General features: G+C 37.2%; 1 protein-coding gene across 2 annotated transcripts; it reads left to right on the plus strand.

Moving 5' to 3' along the window:
- Positions 1 to 358: 358 nt before the first annotated feature.
- LOC110972979 (synaptosomal-associated protein 23-like) lies at positions 359 to 19,973 on the plus strand. 2 transcript variants are annotated; one of them, XM_022223352.2, is made up of 8 exons: positions 359 to 496; positions 6,324 to 6,438; positions 12,108 to 12,149; positions 12,602 to 12,650; positions 13,590 to 13,707; positions 15,165 to 15,338; positions 15,611 to 15,755; positions 17,651 to 19,973. In XM_022223352.2, the coding sequence occupies exons 2-8, from the start codon at positions 6,382 to 6,384 to the stop codon at positions 17,711 to 17,713; spliced, it is 648 nt and encodes a 215-aa protein (XP_022079044.1). In that variant the 5' UTR covers positions 359 to 496; positions 6,324 to 6,381; the 3' UTR covers positions 17,714 to 19,973. The 2 variants fall into 2 exon arrangements, with proteins under 2 accessions (XP_022079044.1, XP_022079037.1); XM_022223345.2 differs by lacking the exon at positions 359 to 496 and adding an exon at positions 536 to 695.
- The last annotated feature ends 6,830 nt before the right edge of the window (positions 19,974 to 26,803 follow it).

Consider the following 26,803-nt stretch of genomic DNA (forward strand, 5'->3'; position numbering starts at 1 on the left):
GCTATATGCTTTACTATAATGTATGGTGTTGTAGCATGCCTCAGAATTATACTTAAGTACAGTGAGTTGTTTGAGAAAATAAAATTGATCATTTTCTACCAATGCAGATGGGAAGCAGGGAACTCTAAAGCAATAGGTATGTTTTTATTAAAATCAGTCACTAATTTGAATGAATGACATAGCACTCCAAATTGAATCATAAGTTGTTGTTTTTTTCTATTCATATTACAGTATTTTATACATTATTTATACATTGTTCCTTTTGTACTTTTGCTAGACTAACGCACCCGTGCGATTATTAAAACGTGTGAAACGCGTGTTTTCGCCGAGTAGCGGCATTTCTGACAGCACTTAAAGGCACCAACCGACACACTTTCAGTCAGACGGCGGAACCAGTGAAGGAATCCAGGAGTTCCTAGTGCCAAGTTCACATACCGTGAAGAAGGAGGAGTTCCGAGGGCATTTTAAAAAAAAAAAAAACAAGGAAGGTTTACCTGTAAGTATTGACTCCCTTGACAAATATCTCTCTACCTTTGTCTCTCCTCACAGTTGTTTCAGCGCCAGCGCTGGGTAGTTGTCAGGAAAGCGGAACTGGCTAACTAGCTAGCTAGCAGCAGCACTTTAGTTAACGAGTTGCTCTCCGGATCTCAACTTGTTTACGAGACTTTAAACACATCGGCAACTTTTCAGACAATGTAAGACAACTTTAATATGCTCTGGCGCACTACTTGATGCTGTTATCTGTCTCTTTTAAACTATTTAAGTGAGTTTTAAAGTGTTGTTTTGGGACTTTGCGGCACTAACGGCAGTGTCCTGGGTGTGGGACTTTCTGATGCTTTTGGTTCGTGTTACTCAGTCAGGCTAACGTCACCTGTTGTCACATGGTTTCTCAGAACTTTACTCTGTCCCTCTGCCTAATAGATAATCATGGTTAAGTGTGTGGCATTGCTATTTATACGTAACTACGAAAATGATTAACCATCTGGCGTATTTTCTCCCCAGTCCTCAGCAATGATTATCAGCTGTCGTGAAAACCCTTTAAAATACAAGGTCATAGTTTAGGTTTTCTCTCTTCATACAGCATGATGTCACTGGTGTTTGTTTTTCTACACACAGGGCCAGTAGTATCAAACAGTCTGCCCAAAAACATTTTGTATTCCACTCTTAACCCAAATAAATTCTGAAAACAGGCTGTAAGGGGAAAACTTGTAAACAAAGACTCTGGGTGTATGGGAGATCAAGAAGAAGGATATGAAGTAAACTTGAATAGAAAAAGATGTCATTGTGTTTGCAGTCAGAGCTGGAGGAACAGGTTTGGGTAGAAGAACAAGAAATATGCTTCCCTGTAGGAGTTTGGTGTTAAGCACTTGCTGTTGGTGCTGTGAAGAAACTGCAACATGAATGGGTATGTCCTTAAGGCTCGATAAATTATTCCTCTTGTGGCTGCGAACAGAGCTGCAATGATTAGTCGATTAGCTGTCAGCTATTGCATGTATTAATTAAAGTATGGATTATTTTATTCCAGCTTTTTAAATGCAAATATTTTCTAATTTCTTTGCTCCTCTAAAATCAAGCTGAGTATCTTTGGGTTTATACAAAACAGGACATTTGAGTGCGTCATCTTGGGCTTTGGTAAACGCTGATCAGCATTGTCTGTGTAGATTCTTAGTCATGCAGTTAATTGTAAGTGCTTCAATAGAAGAGAACTGTACTTCTCTTTTTATTCCTCGAAAAAGTTTCACCACTCATCCAAGAGGCTTCCTCAGAAGTCCAGCTGTCTTCTAGTGAGGCACCTAGGAACAATCAGCATTTAAAAAAATATTTTCTTGCATGTTTTAGACCAAGCAACTTATAACTTGATAAAAAAAAAAAATCCACAGATCACAAGTTGCAGCCTGGCTATGAGCCCATGTTGTGTGGTATCATTTTTTTTTTTATTGTTGTGGAGTTAAAACAGAGCTCAGTTAGGTTAAATTTCACAAAGGACCAAATGTAACATCCAAATCTAGCATCTACTGCACATATGTGGCTTAAATCTGTACTTCTCTCCGCAAAGACACAGGAGTAAATCATTTTTCTGCTACTCAGTGGACTGCTTTACTGACACATATAATTGATATTTCAGTGCTGACATGTTCATGTTCTCTTCTTGTAGCTTTCAAAGCAGTGTAATATGTGTGAATGAGTGTTATAGTTGTAAAACTTGCATCAGTATCTTGCCAAATCTAATAATCGGTTAGAAAAAGCAGTCAAGCCTGTGTGAACCAAGTGCACTCTTGTCCAAAAAAAAGAAAAAATGCAGAGTCAACAACATCAAATCCTCTGAGCTGTCTGCCAAGTATCCATTTTCCTCGTGTTTTTTTTCCCCAGGATGTTGAGTTGCTGCAGGTTTGAAAGGGAACTTGAAGTTCAGGGATTATTTGCAAAACAGGAACATGTTACTTGAACTTTAAAGGAAAAAGGAGGTGACAGGAGAGGAAAAAGAAGAAAAGGGAATAAGGCGGTGTGCTTCCTGAATGTTGGGATATAAAAGTTAGAACATAAACAGAGTGCTGTGTTTATCGCTCTGTGCCCTTGATGGTGCGGCCTTTCTGCATCACAGAAAACAAACTTAATTCTTTGCTTATGATGAGTTTGATCTCATTTTACCTTGTGAGCCGGAGCGTTTCTGAGGCAGCCATTACACCAGTCATTTCAGTGTGTTTTGTGATGCTGGGCTGCTTGAAGGTCACTTGATGCACATATTTAGCTTGGAATGGATTTGTGACTGTGAAACTGTTGTGGAAGGTCAGAACTGTGAATTTAACCCACATCGGCAAATGAATTGCATTAGAAAAACACAACAAAACCACATTTATTACTCAAGGTTTTATACTTGAGCTTCTAAATTGAGCATTGGAGCGTTTGCAGCAACATATATCCTGTTATTCAGAGCTAATAAACCTAAGAGTTTAATTATAACCTGCTTTAATCTACTGTGCTTTGTCTGAACTTTAGTGTAGTCAGTTAATCTTTGGAAAAAACAAATTGAGAGAACAGAAAAATGCTAATTTGCACAACGAGTGGCCCTCAGTGGCCAGCCGTCACCAACTGTTCCTGCTGCTGTTCACAGCTTCGTGCTGACGCATCCTCGCGCCTGCCCTGATGTTCTGCCTATTGTGCAAGATCATGAAATCTGAGTGTAGATCTTAATGCAGAGCCACCACCGAGCTGCCTGACGTGGCCTCGGTACGTCCTGATGTTATCGTCTGTGGCAGATAATCACATGTAAAAGTGGTTGTACTAAAACGGTTTTGTCTTTGACATTGACCTTTAGCATTAATAATTTTGTAGTGATTGAGTAACTCACAGTGGGACTCCTTAAGCCTTTAACAGTGAGGGGCCGAAGGTGGGCTTAATTTCCATTTTAATGCACTGTACCCATTTTATTATTTTTTTAATAGATGACAGCAGCGTGTAGGTAAATCCTTCACCATGCTCTTGGTCAATTAATCATCTGTCTTCTAAGACAGCCCCTATATGCTGTCTATAAAGATACTAGTGAGCATATAGTCTCTTATCTTCTAGTCATCTAATTGGATTTCATGCCAAATTCTCATCATGTTATTATAATTGATTATTAAAAATGTTTTGATATATATTCATAAATATTTAAGCAGCTTGTTTTGATATTTTTTTCTATTGAAAGTAATTTTAACACGAGATTTATAAACTCTGTTGGTAATATGACTATAGAATCAGGTCATATGTTAGTGATGGTATCATTTTTGTATTCATCACAGAGGCCTGCTGTATGGGAAACGAAAGTCAGATGTCACCTTTTTTACATTTTGATATACTCTATTACTGAAATGTAGGGATATTTTTGGGATAAGGAAGATTTTTTTTTTTTTTTAGTGTCCTTATTCTGTAATCGAAGACGGCAATATAATGAGAATTTTAAGGCAATTCCTGGCTAAAATGGGTACAAAACTAAAGACAATTCATACAAAGGCATTCTCCATGCAGGTAAAGCTGTCAGGACATTTTAAAACACATTGTGTAAAAGTGTAATGTCTAAAGTGCTGTGTGTGGCAGCAGGAAAGGTGGATATGCTTAACTAAATTGCACATAAAGTTACTGTAAACTGTCCACTCAGCTAATCTCCAACGATGTGTCAGTGAGTATTTGTGTGCGACTGTGGTTGTGAGAGTTGAGAGTCCGGGCATGTCCAACGGTTTTACAGTCTGTGGAGGGGGGGAAGGCTGTTTATCAGTGTTGTTGTATGTGTGTGGACTGTCCAGTATCGCCTGCCTGAGGGGAGGAACTGGAAGAGGTGGTGGGTGGAGTGGAAAAGACAATAAGTGGAGCCATCCACTGTTTACATTACTCAGTTTAAATAGTCAAATAGGGTCATAAATGTACGTCACTTAAATGCCCTTTCAAACCAGGAAAATCAAACCTGATAAAATCAAGATATAACTGTCTAGATAGATAGATGGAATAAACCTTTATTGATCCTGCAGCGGGGAAATTTATCTGTCAATAATCTTATAGCACTTCGTTTTTAGCATTTCTCTCTCCTAAGTTGCTTTTTATACCGTCACCACCCACATAAGTTTCTTTTATTTAAGTATTTCTAAAACCACATTTTAACTTAGCATTTTATTGATCTGCAACTGTAAGTCTAGTCATTTTCATTATAATTTTAATTTTGCAGACAACCTCAGCAGTGTTTTAGTGTATTTCTGCCAGTTGCTGGCATCCACTCATGACTCTGATTTCCCTATCACAGCCTCCACATCTCTGTTTCCTCATTGTTAGCGTGCGTGGTTCTACTCACCACACTGCAGCTAAGCCTGGCACACTTTAAAGTGAACGCGCTGTATGTGTTCGGACTTCTGAAGCTCCTTCAGGGGCAGGAAAAGAGCCTGATTTGTTTAATTTTTGCATCTTCTTGTTCCCTTTCTCCATATGAGTGACATGCACATACTAAACTATACACAGAACTGAGCTTTTTGTTGGGATACGAGACATTAGGACTTAACAACCCCTACCCTTGCAACTTCCTACAACCTTTGCAACTCTATAAAGTTTTAATTGAAGGTTCTGCCTTGTGTTTCCACTGTGTTTTATAAACTAAATAGCTGACACCAGATAAACGTAATGTTCATTTACTGTTTCAAATTGTGTGGCGGAGTGCCACTCAGTTGAGACTAAACATAGATTCAAGTTAGAGAATTTTATCAAATTAGAGTCAGCAATTTTATGGTTATCTGTCAATATGAAAAAAAAACATTTTGGAGTCTACTTGCTTATTTAGTCTAATCAGCAGGGGGGGGGAATATTTTATTATTACATAAGTTGGTGAAGAAAGCATTCCCTTTTAATAGCTGTAACCAAGATGTTTACTACTCTTATTTGCTTATTCTCTTTAACCTCCAGGCAATCTGTTGGCAGATTAGGGCTGGACCCAAATATCCAAATAAAACCAATGCTAAAGTGCATTTTACAACACATTGGAAATGTTGGTCAGCTGCTAAATATTGAACTTACTACATATAATGCTGTCTGTCCTTAAATCGCTAAACTCAAGGGATTGTTCCCGAAATGCTTCCATGGAAATATAAATATTGACTGTATGTTTTTTATTTTTATTTTTTTACTCATATCATTATGGGTGTCAATCTTGAAAAATCCTTTGGGGATATAAAAATTGTCATCAGAACATTTTCTCTTGCTCAGATAGTTAATTGTAATGGTGCAAGTGATCCCTATGAATCTCCACTCATTGTTCAGCATGGATGTCAACAGCGAAATACTATTTTACTGCCACCATTACATTTCCAAGTCCCTAGAAGGGCACCTGCTCTCCTCATCAATATACTATTTTTCAATTTTAAAGTGAGATCTGGAACCCAAAGTTTATTCCACCTCTCCACTAAGTTTCATTAAATTTGTCTCCGTAGGTTTAGTGTAATCCTGCTTACAGACAACAAACTGCACACTAAGCATATCTCCACCTTGGCAAGAAATAGCCTCCCTAAATTTCAGTGCACACTTGTGGCACAAGCCAGTTCACATTAAGGAGACTTGGGATGTTTAAAGCAGTAACTAACTGTTGTGGCAGTGAACTGTTGCATCTAAAATTAATTATTTCTTTTGAAAATCTACATGTTGCTACATTCCCTCTCCAAGATGCTTCATATCACTCTTTAAATCAGCAGTGTTTGCCATTATGCCCTTGCTCTTGTATAGCCATAGAGAGTATTTTAATATTTATAGCTTCATTGATACCTGATGTGGTGCTGTTTAGTGACCTTTTGAACTCTGCCCGTCTTCAGGCCGCAGAAAATTGAGCTCGGTGCCACGGGAGGAGCCTCCAAACAGGACAGCAGCAACATGGACGACATGACAGTGGAACAGATGACGATGAGGGCCAACCAAGTGACCGATGAGGTACTGAGTCACACAAACAATGCATACACACACACACTTTCTGTTTTTCCATTCTGTCATTGTGTATTTCTCTCTGACCAAGTAGGAAACTTCCTCAAAGTGAAACTCGACCCAAACTGTGAAAGCTATGCTATCAGCGTCAGTGTTTGGAACTTACTCAGCGTAGAAATTGAGAGCAGAGATGCAGCTAGCGCTGCAGGAATGATTTTGAGAAGTTTCTACAGATATTTAATTGATAGTGTTTGAGTGCATTTTGGCACTAGATGGTACACATCCAATCAATTATTCCTAATCTTGTAAAGTTTCTGACATTTGTAGGAATTGAGAAAATGAGAAATTGCACACCCCAAGCATAAAGTCTTTCTTTTTTTTTTCCTTTCGACTAATAAAATCTATTGTAGATTGAAGATGTGAACTTGTAGCAGACATCTTGCAGAAGGGATGGGTATTTCATCCCAAAAAAGAAGCTTTTCAGTGAAGTGTCACTTTAATCCACTACAGAAAGACTAATGCACAAATTCTAATCATCTACAAACAAGCTGTCACAATCATTCATTTATCTCTAATGCAACAGCAGTTGTTTTAGTTAAAACTAAGAATATGAAGTGTGAAAAAAGCATTTTTGTCATATACACGCAGGAGGACTTGAGGCAGGAGGAAATGGATAACCTTCCTGTGTCTAAATGTTAGAACAGTCCACTAACCAGCACCTATGAAGTTCCCCAATTGACACATCTCAGTTGTTGAATCTTAAACAAACAAAACAGAAGTCAAGCTAAAATGTAATTGCCTTGATGTCGCGTCATGCCAGCAATGATCATCTCATTTAACTGTCGTGAAAAAAGCAAATTATATTTAGTATACATAAGATAAATAAGATAATCAAGTCCAAAATATAAAAACTCAAGTGTAAAACATTTGAAAAGCTTTAACAGTGCAGATAATCAGTTATTTATATTTGTAGTTGTATAAATTACAACTATATATAGTATACTATATTATAGAAGTATAACAGTTATGTTTAAAATACAATATTTTTACCATTATAAAATAATGAATTTAGGTGTAACCATGCTGACAAAGGCAACTTTGGCTCAACAGAAAATCAGTAGGAGAAAAAATAATCTGGGGTTTGCTGTATTGTAGCACTGAAAGGGCATGGAGGGGGTAATGAGAGTCCTTGCTTTCAGAGTTTATTATTAAGCTGGGCATTAATAGGAAATGTGTGAGGCTTTCCGCCTAATTTAGTCTGATAGCTCCCTTACCCCTCCGCGGTTTTGACAGTTTGAATGTTGTCAGCTATATCTAAGTGTTTTATTATCAGGGAGATAATTGTTTAATCAGCACTCCAGGGCATCATAAGATCAGCCATCTGATTCAAATGGAGGCAAATTAACTTACTCTGGCTGGGCTTGGAGCTGCGTACTTCACCTTCATGTAATTCAGACTGTACTAATTGTCTGTGGAGTTTTTTTTCATCTCTTTTTGTCTACACTCTCATTTCTATTTTTTGTTCTCTCTGTGTGTTTTCTGACTTAATCTGCAAATTTTCCTTCTATCTTCTTCCTTCTACTGCTGCGTGGTTGACTTAGGAGACCATAGAAAGGACGGGGCATGGGATGCTCCTTCTGCTAATACAGCGTACTGCTCTGGCTTTGGGTAACCACTCATACTTGAAACACGGTCATGTCGTGGCTGGCAATATATCAGGACAATATCAGAATTTTTTTTTCAGGAAAGAAAAAAAACGCTATTTATAAGAGTAAAAACAATTTGGTTATGGTGTCAAACTTATTTAAATTTATAATTTGTGTGATACTTTCAAGTAATCCTGGTATATTGCAGCCAGTTAAGGTCCATAATGCTTTTTTTTTGGTGATGGAATAATTTGAATTTTATGTTAGAAAGCTTTCCATGTAGCTTGTTGGAACCTGCATGCACCTCACCTAACTGCTCTCCCATTTAAGCCGTCCCAAACACACGATAAAAATATCTCACAATTGTCTGTATCTCAAAGAATTGTCACAGCACACCAATCTGGAAGGTTTGGCTAAGACCGCCATTTCAGGCTTAATTAGCCAAGTTCAAGGATTTTCGGAGACATAATGTAATGTTTATCCACCCAAGCGATGTTCTGGCTAAGCCAACAGAAACCTGGCTGAGATCGACGCATCCCTCTCGCCAATTCCGTGTTTGTCTGTTTCTCAACTCGCTGATTAATGTATTCGGAGCAAACATAACACACAGAGTGAGAGGGAATGAGGAATCTGGTCCACACTCTCTCTTGTTAACAGTTCATTAGTGACGGTAACAATGGAGTCGTGCCCTGAGCTGCTTCCGTGCTTCACTCCTCTCGCGTGCACTCCTCTCTACAGCGTTTGCTATTAATAGAGACACATTAGGCGTTACTCACCTGAACTGACTGCATTCCAGTCTGTCAACGCTTTGTCTCTGTGCGGACATTTGAGTTTTTGTTTGTCGTCATTTTAGACTACCAAACTTTACTCCTCTCACCAGATGAAGGACAGTTAAGATTGGACTTCTTGAGTATGTAGCTTGTTGAAAAAGTCGCCTCATGGCTGTCAAACACTGTTGATTTTAGAGCCGTCAAGGAGCGAAACAATTGATTTTTTTTAAGTTATCCTAAAAATATTCATTTTCTAGCTCAGAAGACAAACATAAAACAAATCCTAGTAACAGACAGAATGGATCTAGGAAATATTTGTCTCTTTTTTTTCTTTAAAATAGCACCAAATAGATATCAGAAGAATAGTTCATAACTTGTATTTTCTATTGATAGACAAAGCAATGATTTATTTTAGCCTTACTGCTGGAGTTGAACATTATTTTTTTTTCTAGAATGTAAAGGAGCTGTTAATGAAACTGCGACAGGAAGGAAAAATACTGACAAAGAAAATATTAAATTATTGCTCTCTCCTAAATTCACCTGGAAGTGACAGTTGTTTAGTATGCAGTGTATATACTGTAGAGAATTAACATCTATGAATTGAGGCCGTGTTGAATTAAAAAGTTTTATGTAAGTGCATGGCATTGCTTCTGGCTATTTTTGCTGTTTCAGTTGGGCTTTTATTATAGTAGATGAGATGCTTGGATTCAGAAATATAACTTCCCAATCAGATAATTGAGTAGTGATGTGTTTTTTTTATTATTATTATTTATTGTTATTGTTGCTTAAATCTGGAAATGCAGCATATAGTCAGATCCACAACTATTTAGACAATGTCAGTTTGTAATTTTGCCTCTGTGTCTTAACACAAGCGTTTTAATAAAAAGCAATCAAGATGTGACTGATGTGCAGACTTTGAGCTTTAATTTGAGGGGATTGACAAAAGTATCGCAATAATCGTTTAGGAATTACAGATGTTTTTTTTTTATGTAGTCTCACCATTTTCACAGGCTTTAAAGCACGTGTGCAATTGACTGAGCAGTTTTATGTCCATCTGCGGCCCTCGTTAATTCGTGAGAAATTAAAGAGAAAAGACTTGGAGCGGATTCTAAATGTTTTTTCTAAAGTTTCATTTGGTAGCAGTTCATGGCAACTCTCAATGAGCAGTCCAAAGAGACGTTTGTGGAAGTGAGGGAGCACAGTAGGCAGAAAAATAGAAGCAGATTGGTCAGAGTGGCGGCAACACCAAAATGTCTGGAAGACCACAAAAGACAACCAAAGTGGACGGTCGCAGAATTCTTCTCTTGGTGTAGAAAAACTCCTTCACAGCGTTTAGCCAAGTCGATACGACTCTTGTGAGGAAGTCTTCTATCTGTGTATTTACATGTGTGAAGAAATCATGTATTGATGATGTGACATCTGATATCAGGATAAATTGTGAAGTGAACGGAGCTAAATTTTATGCTCAGATTCTATCAAATACTGCAAAACTGATATGAAGATGTATGAAGATGAGCTTCTTAAGATAAAGAAATTGAATGTTCTTAATAGCCGAGCCAGGCACCTGATCTCGACCCAACTGAGCTGCTTTTCTCTTTTATTGAAGACAAATCTGAGGGCAGAAAGAGTTTAGTGTAGGCGGCAGGAAAGGCCTGGCTGAGCTTGTAAAGAAAGGAAACTCGGCATGTTTTGATGTCCACAGGTTCCAGACTTCAGGCAGACGTTGACTGCAAAGCTTTTACATCAGAAGAGTGTTAAAAATAATTCCTGTACTTGTCCATTTACATTTGTAGCTACGAAAATGGACAGACTATATAAAAATGGGTGAAATTCCCTAATGTTTAATGTCATATTTTTGTTAAAGATCAGTGTACTACGTCCGCATGGCATCTGCAACTTAAATTCTTAATTGCAAATCCATTGTGTTGATGTACTGTGGCAAAATTGCACTAATTGTATTGCTGTCAAAATATTTATGAACCAGACGGTCGAGGTAATTGTTTTACCTTTAAAATGGAAGACGATGCGTCAGATTGGTTTTTGATTATTGTTGTTTTTAGCTTACCTTTACAGTAGCTTGTTTTTCTGACAAACATTTCAAAGGCAAAGCAAAAGATACATAATTAATACATATTGAGATGCCACCAGTTTAACAAAAAAAGACAAATTGATTATTCAAACTGTTGCAGATTAAGATTTTGTCAAAGTGCTAATTAGATTAGTAACACTTGGTTTCTGCTCTACGTGTGTGGTAATTATCTGTCTTTATTTTGTGTATCTCGCTTTATATATATCTATATAATGTAAAAATTAATTTGAGGGATCAGTCTTGGGTAAGAATCTAATTATTACATACAGAAAATCATCAGAAAATCTTCTGGGATTTTTTTTTTTTGTGTGTGTGGTTAGAAGTATTTCGTTATTTTCTGATATTTTATTATTTAAAGATTAAGTGATCAACAGGTCGACATTCACGTCCAGAAACACTTATGTAACCAAGATCTGAATTTTAAAACTATAAGCCCAGATGATCTACTGTCAGTAATCATAATGTTCATCTTCTGCTGCTGGAAATCAAATCACACAATTTACGTTGGTAACTTAAAGCTTTCATAGATTTATTGGCATCTGCTTTCATATATTAATGTTGTTGCTTCCTGCATGGTTTTTTTTTCTTATCACAGACATCTTTCCAATTTCCTTGTTATTAATCTTATCTTGTTCTTTCTCTTACTGCCTTTTAATTCTCTTCTGTTTTCTATCTGTGTCTTAAGGCTACGTTCATAATCATCAGCTGATTTGTTTGAATTAACTGGCCAATCAGTTTCCACTGTGAGCAATCTCAGCTTGGTCAACTACTGGAAAAAGGTTTCTACAAACAGACACTATAAAACACGACAAAAAGCAGAGAAATCTTTCCTTTTGCTTCACTCACGTGTTTAAAATCTATAATCTCCTATTGGAATTCAAGTTAAGTAAGTGCTGTCCTAACACTAAATGCGTGCGTCCATTTTCATTTTATTTGCAAGATTTTATGAAGTTCCATTCAGGAGATTTAGAAACCAATCAAGCCAGACATAAAAATGCATCAACCCTGCTGGCTAAAGAAAGATCTGAGGTGTGACTGCACTCCCAAACAGTTTTTGTCTCCATGTTTAAATCTTTTCACATTCTCTCTGTGCAGACTGCTTTTAGCTAATAATCTTCTTCACTTCTCATTATTCTCTAATGCCTCCCATGTTTTGTTATCTTTCTCCCATAGTCACTGGAAAGCACGCGGAGGATGCTACAGCTGGCACAAGAGGTGAGATTTTGACCATTTTGCCCTTGCGGACAAAAAAAATTATATTCAGTGAAGCCTTGTTTTAATGGCAGAATGTGTGTCAGAAAATTTCCAATTAATGAATAATGATTTCAATAAAATATACAGTTTTGTAAGTAGTTTTTGATTGCTTGAACTCAGAATGGAGACTATTTTGCATAAATGGCGCAGACTTAAAAATTGAAAAGGCTTTGTTCTCCATTTAAACAGCATGTTAGGGCAGAAAAAACATCAGGTTTTTTTTGACAATAAGGTCACCGCACTATGAGGAAAAAGGTTGTTTCAGCTATTGTTACGCTTCAAATTTTGGAACAAAACCAGTGTCCTAATTTATTCTGAAATGAATCCAAAGCTAATTATTTCCGTCTCTTTCAATACATGAATTCATCTGTAATGTCGTGTTCTGAATTTGTGAAATGGTTTTGTGTTTTCAGAGCAAAGAGACTGGCGTGAACACCATGGTGATGCTGGACCAACAAGGAGGTACATACGCAGCATAAACTCAGCATTTTTTTCAAATCTCACATCTTTTTTAATTGCTTAATTTGTTGAAAGTTTTTGTGGCATTTTTAGGACAGTTCCAAATGCCAAGGATTAATTTAATTGTATTATATTTTTTAAGTTTTTCATTCTTCTTGAAAGGAAGATTTGACTGGAGCTAAAATCAGCCATATGTCATTTTTTTTTAGAATAGTGATTTTTTTTTTTAAGCTTTTTTGCATCTCTAAATAATTCTTGTGATGATTTAAGGAGACGGATATCCTCAAGTGTTTCTTTTTTCCTTTACTTGTGGCATCTACAATCATACAGGGAAATTCTCAAGGATGTGTGAGGGGAAAACTCCTAGAACAAATATGTTCAAAGATGTCTCAGGATGTTAATTATTTTCTAAAATTGACTTGAATTAGTTTGTGCTGCAGGCCCTTAATAACAGTGCAGCGTAATAACAAAACGGAAGATGCTAATAAAGTTGTTTTCCAGCATCACAGACAGAGAAAATTAACTCATGGTGGCACTCAAAGTGAAAAAGCGTCAGTATTGGCCAGAATAACCATAGAATACTTTGGAAGAAGTTATATGTGGTATGTGCAATTTATTTTTAGTGCTTTTAAGTTAAGTTGTGTAACTTCTGTCCAAGGCATGGTTCCCTGTTTAAAAATGTGCATTTGTAATTATTTGTTGCACTACCTACCGTATGGTTTTTTTTTCTTAACTACATCCCAATTTTTTTGATGCTGCAATGACCCAGTTATTGACCCAATTTAAGAATCCCAGTGGGATCATTAAGTGTAATTTAATCTGTTCTAAAAATGAATGGATAAAGAGGATAAACAAAGCAAAACAGTAAGTCTCCTTTCTAGCAGATCAGACTGTATTAAGAGCAGAATCTGACATGGTGTGTTGTGAATGTGTGGGTTGTAGAGCAGCTGAGGCGTGTGGAGGACGGCATGGACCAGATCAACCAGGACATGAAACTGGCTGAGAAAAACCTGACCGACCTCTCCAAGTGCTGTGGCCTCTGCGTCTGCCCCTGTGATAGGTACACCGTACACTCAGAGCCGCTGCAGGCTCCAAATCACTGTCGGCTTCTGTGCATCCAAAAATCCTGTTTATTGCCAGACGGGAGATGATATTCATGTCTAATTTTTGTGTGTTCTGCTGGCACACATTGTTGTTTATAAAACAGGTATGTGACTGGTTTTACTGTTCAGCTTCACAAATATGCAAGGAAGCTGTAAAAATATTTTGATCATTCAATATGTTTTTATGCCACAAACTTGGTTTCAAAGCAGAATGAGGTACTTTCAATTCTTGTTCCAGTAGTAACAATCTGTTACTTTTTTATGTTGTGACAGTATCAACTGACAGTGGGAACACTTCTGCAGTTGTTACTGCCATAAAACTTTCCAGGTTCAAAGCTTAGTACATAAGATGAACATTTGTGCTACAAAATATCGGGTTCATTATAAAAAAAATAGTCAAAACACAGACTAGTTTCAGGTGAAACAACTCTCATGGAGCATTGAAGCTTGAAATTATCATATAGTGTTAATAATAACAGTACTAAAATGATTTAAAGGGTTGTTTGTGCTCATAACTAAAAATACAACACTATGGTGCTCTGCTTTATTCGCAACTACAACAGCAGATCTTTTTAAATTCTTTATTGCCCTGTTTTCTATCTCTGCATGGCTCTTTTTCCATCCAACAGCAGCCAGTGCTCATGAATATTGTGGATAGTGACCTACCATAAAGCTGATGTCATTAAAATTGGCCTAAACATAAATCTGTGTGACTGCAGCATTATCCAGGACAGTCTTGGGCTCCTGTATAGAGTAATATGAAGGATATCATTCAAAATGGGACTATAGGACTGCAATAAACCTACTATTTTCATGGGGTTGAACACCATGAAGCTGAGATGATCAATCAATGATTTCACATAAACAAAACTGCAGCCATTTCTCTAGCATGGCTGGAATAGCTGTGCATAACACAGAGAAAAAAAAAATCTAAATTTGCATGTCAAATATGCATTTCATACAAAAAAAAATAAATGCTGATTTAGTGCGTTGCCAGTTGCTTATGAGCAGGTAGGAAATGCGTCGCTGTTCTTAACATAAATGGGTGCACCTATCTGTGCTCTTGAAACTCTGTCAAGCCACATCATTATGCAGTGTCATTTTCTTTGAATACTGAGATCATACTTTGTTCTAAATGTACAAAAAAATCTTCCCAAAATGCTTTCACTTTGGAGAAGAAGATTCTTTGACTATGACGCAATAAGGTAGGGAATCTTTTTCACTTCATTGCTGTTGATGGCCGTCGGTGATTGTACTTAAAGCTCACATTTGTCCTCATAAACCGGTTGCGAAGGCTTTTATTTCGAGCCAAATCTGTTACCGTAATTGTAGTTTTTAATTTGCGTTTATTTGTAGTTTTATTAAACACCGATGGATTTCCTCATTTGTTCTGACGTTCTGTTTTTCCATCCAGGGTGACTTCAATTGAGCATGACTCAAAATACAAGCGTACCTGGGGTATTGGAGGAGGCGAGAGTGAAGTTGACGGCAGTGGTGCGAAAGTCGTCTCAACGCAGCCCTCAGGCGTTCGCAACGGCCAGGCTGCCCAGGCAAGCGCTGCAGCCCCATCAGGCCCCTACATCAAAAGGTGTGATCCTGCTCATTTTGGAATTTTGATCTTGAGATTTTTTTTTTTCCTTTTCAAAATTATTTTCAAGGTGTTTTTTTTTTGTTGTTGTTGTTGTTTTTTTTATTAGATGGGTACAATGTAGAGGCAGACAGGAAAGTAGGGAGAAGCTATGAGGAAGACATGCAGTAAAGGGCCGTGAGCGGGAATGGAACTCATGGTCATTTAGAAGTGGCTTGTTGTCTCCCGTCCTCCTAGTCCATGAATATAAATGTACTGTGTCTGTGGTGCAGGATAACAAATGATGCACGTGAGGATGAAATGGAGGAGAATCTGGATGCAGTCGGCGGCATCATTGGCAACCTGAAATCTATGGCTTTGGACATGGGCAACGAGATCGACACGCAGAACAAACAAATCGACCGCATCACTGAAAAGGTAACGGTCTGAAGTTATTGTGTTCTTTCAGTGTGAACTGTTGTTAGTTTTGTTCGTCACATAAACTTAATGATTTTTTTTTTCCTGTACTTTATAAGAATAGTTAGTTGCTCTTAAAGTATCTTTGTTTTGTGTCTCTATTATGTCTTGGATCATGGCTAGATAACATTAGTTGTTGTTGGTATCGGTAAAAGCCCTGTAGCTAAATGTGTCACTGCATGTGAACATACATGCTCACAGCGCACTAAAATGTTCTTGCCTGTGATACTCATAGACTGTATATAAAGATGGACGTAGCATCTGGCTCCAGAATTGAAGCCCACCCGGAAGTGTCAAAAACTTGCAATATCACGCCGTCCGCTAGGGTTGGCTCCAAAAAGCTTTTGCTCCATAGACCCCAATTCATTTTTGGAAAAAATAAAATTTGATAGACTGATTTTCTACAGCTCAGGATTTTTTCCCGTTAGTTTTCATGGTCAAAATGAGAGATCAGGTGGCCGATCTTAAAATAAATCAATACTGAATTTTAAATAAATCGTTAAAGTTGGCGGAGCCAGGGGGCGTGGCTATACTTGATGGACAGCAACAGAAGCCTCTGCGGTAAAATGTGGGTGGGATAAGAGAGTCCTCAGCCAATCCTGCCCCTAGTTGCTCTCCGGTCCAGCCTGTTTGATGACGCTTTTTACGTCACTGGCTCCAAAAAATCCAAAATGGCGACCAGGAAGTAGCAAAATCCGGGCTTCATTTTCTCGGCGTTGAAACCAACGGGTGACGTCACGGTTAGTTTACGCCTGGTGATACTCGGAAGGAAGCAGACCACTAGCAAGAAAACATGGATGTGAACAGTGCAAAATTCAAAATGTTTGTCTTCATGGATACACACATTTCATTGTGGTTAGAAGCACAAACTCAGTTTACAAGACGACTCCATAGGGTGCCCACTTACATACTGGTTCAGAGCACGTTATGATGTTCTATAGAAGAATTTTATGCAACTTGAAATTTTCTTTATAACCAGTAATTATACCCAAGTGCATTTAATTTTAATGTACCTGCAAACCAAATTTATGTTGCATTTGTTGTCAAACTGTTGGGTGGATCCTTGAGGCTTAAAAAGAATTTAAAATATTTTTTTCAAATTTGTGTTTATACATGTATATGGAGGAGGAAAAATAGGACAAAAAATAAACTAAGTTTTTTTTTTTATTAACTTGTAAAAATGTGAATTTAAAAGTACAAAAGTTTAGACTGAAGGACAGAAATTGCCATTCGGGCTTTGCTTCTGGACAACGATATAACCAGCAATTAATTTGATGGCAGGAGTTTAAACTTGGGGAGGATTGTGATTCAGATTATAGAGATGTCGCCCATTCTTGGTTCTCACGCACTTCAATTGAATCTGAAGGAGTTTGAGAGGATAAGATCGAGATGTGCAACTTGTTCAAGACTTATCAAAGGAAAGTTAGTGCTGTAATTACTGCTGAATTTTCTAAGTACTTTTTTACATTAGAGATTTTAAAAAATTGAAATTTTATCCATTATGAATTAGATACAGCAACAGAATGTGGAAAAAACATTTCTTCATAAAACATTTGTAATGCAGATTTTTTTAGAGTTCTAATCCTGCATTGTTGACATACTTGTTTACTCGGTGGTGGTGTTATTTTTACTCCTGTCTTTGTTGGCACATGCTTTTTGAACTGCATGAAATCATTCATAGAACTGTGTGATTTTTAAAAAATATATATATATATAAAAAAGCTGCTTTGTAGCACAAAACAAAACTCCACGTTGAACCTCTTAATGTTTGTTAAATGCTACAATGAATTGCTTGATGAAAAAATGTTGTACAACTTCCCTTTTCACCTTTTCTTTTTTGTGCTTCTTTCTTTCAGGCGGACATGAACAAACTGCGCATTGATGAAGCGAACCAGAGAGCCAACAAGCTCATCAAATAGACGAGGAATCCTTCTTCTGCCACTTTTATCTATCAACCTTGAGCCTCCTTCGCTACACACACACACACACACACACACACACACACACACACACTGTATACTTGCACACATGCACAGACACACACACACACACTTTTGGACAAAGCGAAAATAAAATTCTATCAGGAAGATGTTCTGCCAGTAATGTGCCTGCCTTTATGCTACACTGAGACGTACACAGAGTCTACAAACATTTACATATTTTTAATTTGTCAGCCACCATTACCACCTTTCAACACACACAGTTATGCTGGACTGTGAGACGCAGTGTCAGAAACTGCACCATAGAGGAAGTGACTGACTCCATATTACTGCTGTTTTATACCAAATATGCACCAGGCCCGTTGCATCATATCATATGACATTCATGTTAAGGGAAGCAGCACAGATCATCTGCCGTTTGTACTTGTTTTTTCCCTCTGATTTGCCTTTCTCTTAAAGTCATGAACTATGAACTCTTGGTGTGTGTGTGTGTGTATGGATGGATGATTTCGCTGATCCATGCTGATAAAGCCTCGTTGATACACGTATGACCGAAAATCCGAATAATCTACTTTGTCCTGAAACGCATCTTGCTCAAATCCTTATAGGTCATTGTGTAATTAAGTTTATTGTATCTTTGTGTATAATTTTGGAATTATGTGCTTATTTAATTGTGCATTAAGCAGAAATGGCTTGTGAATAAAGTTGTCTGTTGGTTTTTTTAAGCACTTTGTTCCCATGTCATTTTTGCCTTTTCAGATGTAAAAGCTAATTTAAAAAAAAAAAATTAAATGTTGTGCTTTGGAGTGAGTCATGGCAGACCTTTTCATCCTGGAATTCAAAGCACCTACCCCTGAATGAAAGCAATTCAATGTTAGATTTTAACAATTTCTGACTGATTGGAAGCCACGGTCGCTTGTAACTGCTTGAATGACAATGTTGAATGGCATTAGAAACGTTATAGCAGTTGTTTGTCCTTCAAATGTGAGGAATGTTTATCATTACTGCCTCTGAAGCATTTATGTAACTAATGACGTTGAATATGGGAAACTAGCAGCGGTTGAACAACAGCTGTACATCATATTTAGTGTTTCTTCAGGTTCTTCATTCTGACCGCAGTGTTGCTGTAAATACTGAACCATACTGTAGCTGTTTATTAATGGCTTATAGTCATCCTGTTAATCTAATTTCATCCTTCTTTCCTCGTTACCTCTTGGTTAATAGAGATTTATAGCTCCCGAAAGGAGACTTAACAGCCAATGGAGAGCTTCCTACATAAGGTAATATGCGGAAAATGAATTTCCTCAAGTTTGGCAATTGTCCGTAAACGTATGAAAACAAATGTTCGGTCCCGCTGAGAAATTATTCAGAATTAGACAACGTTCAGTTGTCTAATTCTGAATAATTTCTCAGCGGTTATGTGCTGATTTAGCGTCGCTGGGTCATTGTCATTACGGCTTGTGCAGCAGTTTTGTGAAAAATGAAGCTGATTGCAGGGACCTTGGTCGCGCCTCGTAGATGATCTGTGGTTGTGTTGTAACAGCCGTTGTATCGCAGAAGGCTCCTCTCTTGCATCTGTTCTGCAAATAGTTTTCAAATCGCAGCTCCAGTGAAAAAGGATAACCTCTGATGACGGAAAGCAGCATTTGAATTAGTTTTTTGTTTTTCCTAGCTGTGGCCAGGCTGAGAAATTATTCCTGGCAGCGAGATGCACAAGTATACATGTAAATGAAAGTTGTTGAAAGGGGTAAGTGAGGATGCAGAATAAGTTCTGGCAGGTTTTGTTAAGGTCTCGCTGAGGAAAATTGGCTAACGATGAAGTAATACAGTGAACTGAAAATATCTCTGTATCTGCATCTCCCGGTTTATTTGTTTTGAAGAAAAAATATAATTTGTATGCTCTCCTGCAGGCACATACCTATTGAGTTTGTAGAGATTGAAATGAACTGTTATTCAGGGCTTTGTATTGCTATAAGTGATCAACCTCAGCCTGTAACTTGTGAGCTGAGATCTAATTAGCCTGTAGCTGCCTTACTCTCTCCAGGCTGTTTATTCATTGTTTTACCAACAGCCACTGGAATGTAAATACAACACTTTTGTCTATTTTGAATATGTTCATATGCAGCTCATCTTATCTGAAATTAGCTCATTTGATGGATGGCTGTTGAAAGTGGAAGTGCCTTTTGTTTCATGCCTGCCTCTGTTAAATTGTTTTCATTCAATAAATCTACTCTGAAATCATTTTAATGCACCTTTTTTAATGTATGAACAGTGGCAGATCTTTTTTTTTTTTTTTTTTTGGGGGGGGGATGGCATCCCCTGTGATCTGATTGGCCACCCCCAGTTTTTGTTGGGAATTTACATTACTGATAATCCGATTTCCGACGCTCCTGAACGCAACTTTTTGTTTGGATTTGAAGCATAGACTGTATATAAAGATGGACGTAGCATCTGGCTCCAAAAATGAAGCCCACCCGGAAGTGTCAAAAACTTGTAATATCACGCCGTCCGCTAGTGTTGGCTCCAAAAAGCTTTTGCTCCACAGAATCCAATTCATCACCGGAAAAAATAAAATTTGATAGACTGATTTTCTACAGCTCAGGATTTTTTTCCTGTTAGTTTTCATGGTCAAAATAAGAGATCAGGTGGCCGATCTTAAAATAAATCAATACTGAATTTTAAATAAATTGTTAAAGTTGGTGGAGCCAGGGGGCGTGGCTATACTTGATAGTCAGCAACAGAAGCCTCTGTGGTAAAATGTGGGCGGGATAAAAGAGTCTTCAGCTCTCAGTCTGGCCCGCCCATAGACTGGTCCTGCCCCTAGTTGCTCTCTGGTCCAACCTGTTTGATGACGCTTTTTACGTCACTGGCTCCAAAAAATCCAAAACGGCGACCAGGAAGTAGCAAAATCCGGGCTTCTTTTTCTCGGCGTTGAAACCAACGGGTGACGTCACGGTTAGTTCATGCCTGATTTGAAAAAGCTTTGAAGACGTTTCCTGATGCCGGAGGAGAAGACGAGCAGCTTTGTATCTTTGCGGTAAGAAGACTATGGCCATTTCTCAGTACGTAACTGTCCGTACTTGCGTTTCTCACTTGTGAAACGTCATCATCGAGACTGCATTGGACCAGACTAGTGTGCATAGAAATGAATCAGTAGATAGATGTATAACTATAACACTGCAGCTCAGTGAACAGGAGGATTTTCGAAGAGGAAGTCAGACATAGTCAGACATAGTCACACAGAGGAACATTAGACCTCACACTGAAACGGAGCTACAGCTCTGTGTCTTATAGAAGATTTATTTTCAAAGCTTCATGTGTGACGGTAATAATCCGTATCAGAGCAGACCTCATAAGCACTTCCGCTAGGTCCGCTAACTTCCGGTCACTCCATGTAGCCTGACAAAGACAAGAACAAAAGTATTCAAAGCAAGTGGAGCAGCTAGCTAACGCTTATTACAGTTTGATTTACATTTTCAAAGTCACATTTTTGAAATCATGTAATTTTTCCGTAAAACATCACGGCTTTTATTTTGTCAGAAAACCCTGGAAACGTTGTTTATCCATAATTCCGCTAACTTGACTGAACGCTGGCTGCAGTTCCTGTTATTTAAACATCAATATGATGTATAAATGCAGATGGACTTCATATATTTCACTATGCAGACATTTTTATTGATGTCCAGTATATTTTTTAGACACAAACTTATTTGAAAGAAATGTTAGAAATGGATATCTGTTTCCTCATAATAACTGAGTTAATGCCATTAAATGTTCATCAGTGGTTCATCTTCAGCGTGAAACTTTTACTTTACACCTATATATTTAAAAAATATATTACTTTCATTTACTGCAAATGAATATCTACTCCAAATGTCTCACGAATAATCATTATCAGCCTTAAAAACCCACAAAACACCCCTCTATACTTGACCACACTTAGTACAGTCCGGTTCCCCCTTCTATAAATCTGCTTGGAATCTTCCACTTCCTGTTTCTCAAAGTGGCCTTCTACCTGGGCAGGTTTTGTTGGAGCTCATGCAACAAACATTTTGGGTAACTGCACTTTAATATGGATGGATGACACTGAATTAGAGTCTGTTTTACTGAGACTGAGTTCAGATGTGTAGCTCTGTCATTAAATAGGAAATTATTTCTCAGAATTCACAGAGAAAAGTCTGAAATGTTTGCTAGGTTAGCGTCCCACATGTTCTTTGGCTCAGCTAAAGCTAACTCTCTTCAACTTCTGGATCTCTTGAGTTGCTTGTTGTTTAAATATCTTGCTAGAGGTGCAGAAGCTCAGAAAGTCTGACATGTTTCTTCTCAAGTCTTATCTGAACTGTCCTCTTTTGTTTGAACTTTCCCTAAACTTAGGAGTTAATGACAGAGCAGCACATCCAGACTCAGTCTCATTTATGTAGAGATTAAACTTCAGTGTCATTTACTGATGTTAAAGTGCAGTTTTTCAGATGTTTGTTGCACATGCTCCTGACCAAACCAGTCCAGGTGGAAGACGATGTGAAGAGAAGCTCCAGAGGATCAATATCACACATTTATGTTGGAAATAAATGTCCTTTAATTAGACATTGTCATGCAAAAGTTGGATTTCCCTTTAATGATGTTCAAATCTTTGTTGAGTGTTTCGTTGATGTTGGTTTCTAAATGTTTTCTGACACTCGGGCCCCAAAGATTAAAACCTTTTACGGCTCACAAACTGCAGCAATTCACACATTATCAACTATCTTTCTTACTAAACTAAGATAAAAAGTGAAAAACTGCATCATGAATGTAAATCTTGTTTTTTATGACAGAAAACTGAATATATTTGGGTTTGACATTTTATAAACCAAAACAAGAAATGAATTACTGGAGAAAACAATCAACAGATTAATGGACAAAGAAAATGTGTTTTCCAACATATATGGCTGAATTACTCCAACTTTACAACATACAAACAATTTAAATTCAATTTTATTTATATAATGCCAATTACAGGCCAAATTGTCTCAAGACGCTTTATTTTTATATTATTTTGTCATATTTAAAATATGACAATGAAAGACATTTAAACCTCTTGACTAATCCAATTAATTTCTTGGGTTTTAATAGACTATGTAATTAAATAAGGCAATTAAAATAACTTTCTCCACTAAAACTAATAAACATGAGGTGAAACAGAACATTTTTAAATCCTTCAGTCCCACGACGACAAGAATAAAGTTTCTCAACAAAAACTAAATCTGCTTGTGGATTCCATTAAAGTCCTAATAAATGATAATAAAGGTTTGTGGTGCTAAAAATCTCAAAGTAAAGATATCACATTGAACATCTGGATGGAGGTTGATGAAAGTTGACCTCCCTTCATTTCTCTGGAGCCGACTCCATGGATGTGGTGGGCGGTGGGGGAGTAGAGGGGGGTGGCCGCCACCCACCTCCCCGCCTAGTCTCTGCTCTGACTCCACCTGGACTCCACCCATGTGGTCACTTGGAAACTACAATGTCAAAGGGACGATGAAATTGTATATTTTTTATCTGATCTGTAGCTGAGTGAGTTAAGAATATGCCTATGTAGCTGCAGGTTGCTGGTTCAAGGCCACACCTGTCTTAAATTGTTTTGAAAAACTTCGACAAAGACAGAAAGAAAACTGCCAGTAGTAGGTCTTGAACCTACTACCTTCCACTTGCTAGTCTCTCTTCTTACTCCCTGAGCTACTAATTCTTCTTTTTTGCGCATTTATCTTCTATTTTTTGCCATTTTTGGGTTTTTTTTCTTTACTTGAGTCTCGACTTGACCGTTTTTCCCAGGGGGTTGGACTTCAGCCTTCGTGCTGGAGGGTTGAACCTTCAGTTCCCAGACTTTCCAAAGCCTCGAGACCTCCCGAGTCTTCAGGACCTGAGCTTTCACACAGTCTGAGGTCTGAAATGTTCCAAGTCCCACAGTAGTTCTCTGTTAGTTTGAACCTTTCGACAGCCTGAGGGCTGAAAATTAAGAAGTTCCTGAGTAGATGGCTGTTAGTTTGAACTTTCTGGTTAACAGAAACCTTAAAACTTGTGACCATGAGTCTTGATTTCACATTTAGACCATTGATCTGAGTTCTTCACCTGTGGGTTCTTTAGAAATCCTGAACAAACTTTGATTCTCTTCACTGAACAGTAAAGTTTGTGGGGATCAGAAGGTAACATTAGTTTGATCAATGCCTTCAACTACTAGTAGACTTTATCTGGAAAGCAATTTTCTTAAATGAGCACTTAGTAAATCTGTCCACAGTCAAACCAGGAACATAGAAAGAGGAAATGTTTGAAGAAACAACTTGATGTTTTCATTTCAGACTAGAAAATGCTTTAAGACCTTTATCAGTTTTTGTTCCTTTTGATCGTTTTATTGTCTCTTCTGTTTAATTTGATCTTCTAAAGTCTAACTGGTGTCTTTTCAAATGTTTTGTCTTTAGTTTGATTCTTCTTAAATGTTTAGTTTTGCTCTTTTCTCACCTTTTATTCTTTTCTTTTGTCTTTTTAATGTTTAATGGTTGTTTTTTTTAATGTTTTATGGGCTTGTTTGAAAAATTTCCTTTTCTTTCCCAATGTTTAATTCTTAGATTAAATCTTTAAGGTTTTTCTTTTTAAATGTTTTACCACCTTTTGTTTAATTTTCTTTTTAAATGCTTCATTGTATTTTCTGTTTAATTCTTATTTAAAGTTTTGTCTTAAAGATTTAATTTTCTAATTTCTAATTAAAAAATTAAATGTTTTGTCTTTTTAAAGTTTTAATAATCTAATTAAATGTTTAGTATTTTTAAATGTTTAATATTCTTAACTGTTTTTTTAAATGTTTGTCTAAATTATTTAATCTTTAATATTTTTGTTTAAAAAATTGTTTCATAATTACATTTTGTATTTTCTGTTTAATTACCTAATTATTTTTTCTGTTTAATGTAATTTAATGGTATTTAATGTTTAATGTCTTTAAAAGTTTTATTGTATTAAATGTTTTTTTCCTTTGATTTAATTACTCTTTTAATGTAGTTTATTTCTTTAATCATTTTCTGTCAAGATTTTAACCCCAATCTTAAAAATGAAACAAACCCTTAAATCACAATAAAAATACTTCTGTTGTCACAATCATGAGTTAGTCAATTATTCAGTTTATCAATTCAACTTTATTTTTTTAGCACCTTTCACATAGATGACCAAACTACACAAAGAAAAACTATTCTAAAATTATGATTAAAACTCCAAAAACATTTTTAAAAAAAGATTTAAATGTAATAAAATCTGTTGTGTCCAGGGGATGGAGGGAGTTTATTGAAGTCTTCTTGGGCTCACACAGTAAATGATTTAAAATAGGAACTTGATATTCAGTCTAAGTAAACTGCAGAGTGACAGAAGAATCAACAAGATCTCCAGTTTTTTCCTTTAATGAGTCGACTCTTCTGGTGCTTTCAGACTAAAGAACTACAGACTCTTCACAACCTGGTCAAACTCTTGGTACGGGACCTTACCACACGGGTCAAGAAGGTTTCCTTCTCATTTCTACTCTGAAGCTCACCTTCTCCTGCTCAAACTGCTGAAAAATGTTTCTGCTGCTCTAAAGTCTGGTCTCCAGAACTTCCTAAAAACTCTCAAAGTCTCTTCTGCTGCAGGTTGCTTTGTAGAAGTGTTACAGAAAACCTCACTAAACCACATGGAGGGGCCTCAAGATAGTCATCCAAATACCAAACTAGCACAACCCAAACAATAAAGTTTCCTGCAACCTTTTAGAGAACCTCTTTAAACAGAGAATCAGGACAGGAACTCTTACCTTCTGGACAACCAACGTTGGTTCACAAACAAGAATACAGAATTTGTCTGACCAAAAACCTCTAAAGACTCACTACAGCCAAGATAAAGACACAACTCAGCTGCACCAAATCCACTAATCACTGCACACATTAGCACCATGTGCTAACTGTGGCTAAAGAACCACATTTACAAGGACAACTATCCAGTACAAAGCCCTAAAACACACCAAGAAACACATTAAAGAGGATTTTACTGCTGGAAGCTGCAAGCCAACGCCTAAAGAACAAACTAAAGCAACAGAACCAAACCCGGTTTAGTGGTGAGGAGAAGCAGAGAAAATGTTTGACTGCAGTCATAAAGCAGGAAGACACCGAGCTGCTCAGGTGTTCCTGATAACACCAAGCAGCCACCTGGACAGCCAATAGGAACACAGCTTACTGGAAGTACAGAGGGCTGGCTTAGTGAAGGAAATTTAGTTTAAAGTTGAAGCAGAAAGTTAACAAAGCAAGTTGAAAACCACCTTCTGATACCTGAAATCTCTGAGTTTTCACACATAGAAGGCCTGAACATGTCAAACTGGTTCCATAGTAGAACCATCATTGTAAAATTGTCATAGTATGGCGTGTTGGTGTGTATAGTATAGGAAGTAGACGGTGACAGACACCCTGGCCTGTTCGATGGCCACGTCTGGCCCATGAACCTGCAACACAAGAGCATCTGCTCACTGTGAAAGATTATTGAGAGCAGCTTTTTGTGACTTCTATGCAGAACACTATGATGTTTGCTGAGCTGTGCATTATTAAATGACTTAAGAATATGGAACATTGCTACTGTTTATTATTGTTCTCAGGTTTACTTTTAAATGTATAGAATGCTACTTACTGTATTTTATTGTATTTTAATATTTACATTACTGCACAGAACATTTAACATTATTTTACCACAGATCAAGGGTACAGAGTGTTGTTGTTCACTGTGTATTGGGTAGTATTCATTTTGATTTAGACTGATTAGTATACAGAACCCGGTGATGTTTCTGGTTTACAGATGAGAACTAGTTGCGAAAAGTACAGAATATTATTTCAAATTTTAGGTGTGATGATTGTCAGTAAACATTCTAAGAAGTGGAAATTGACATGGTCGTATATAGTGCTGTTTTTGCACAATATTTGTCATTTAATTGCCCTCAGAATAATGTCGTTGAGCTTACTAGTTTTACATAACAGGCAAATGCTGCAGCTAATGATATTGTAATTCACATAAACAAAGAAACAAGCCCATCATAATTTG

The sequence above is a fragment of the Acanthochromis polyacanthus genome, chromosome 1 (assembly GCF_021347895.1).
Source record: "Acanthochromis polyacanthus isolate Apoly-LR-REF ecotype Palm Island chromosome 1, KAUST_Apoly_ChrSc, whole genome shotgun sequence".
In the NCBI taxonomy this organism is placed as follows: domain Eukaryota; kingdom Metazoa; phylum Chordata; class Actinopteri; family Pomacentridae; genus Acanthochromis; species Acanthochromis polyacanthus.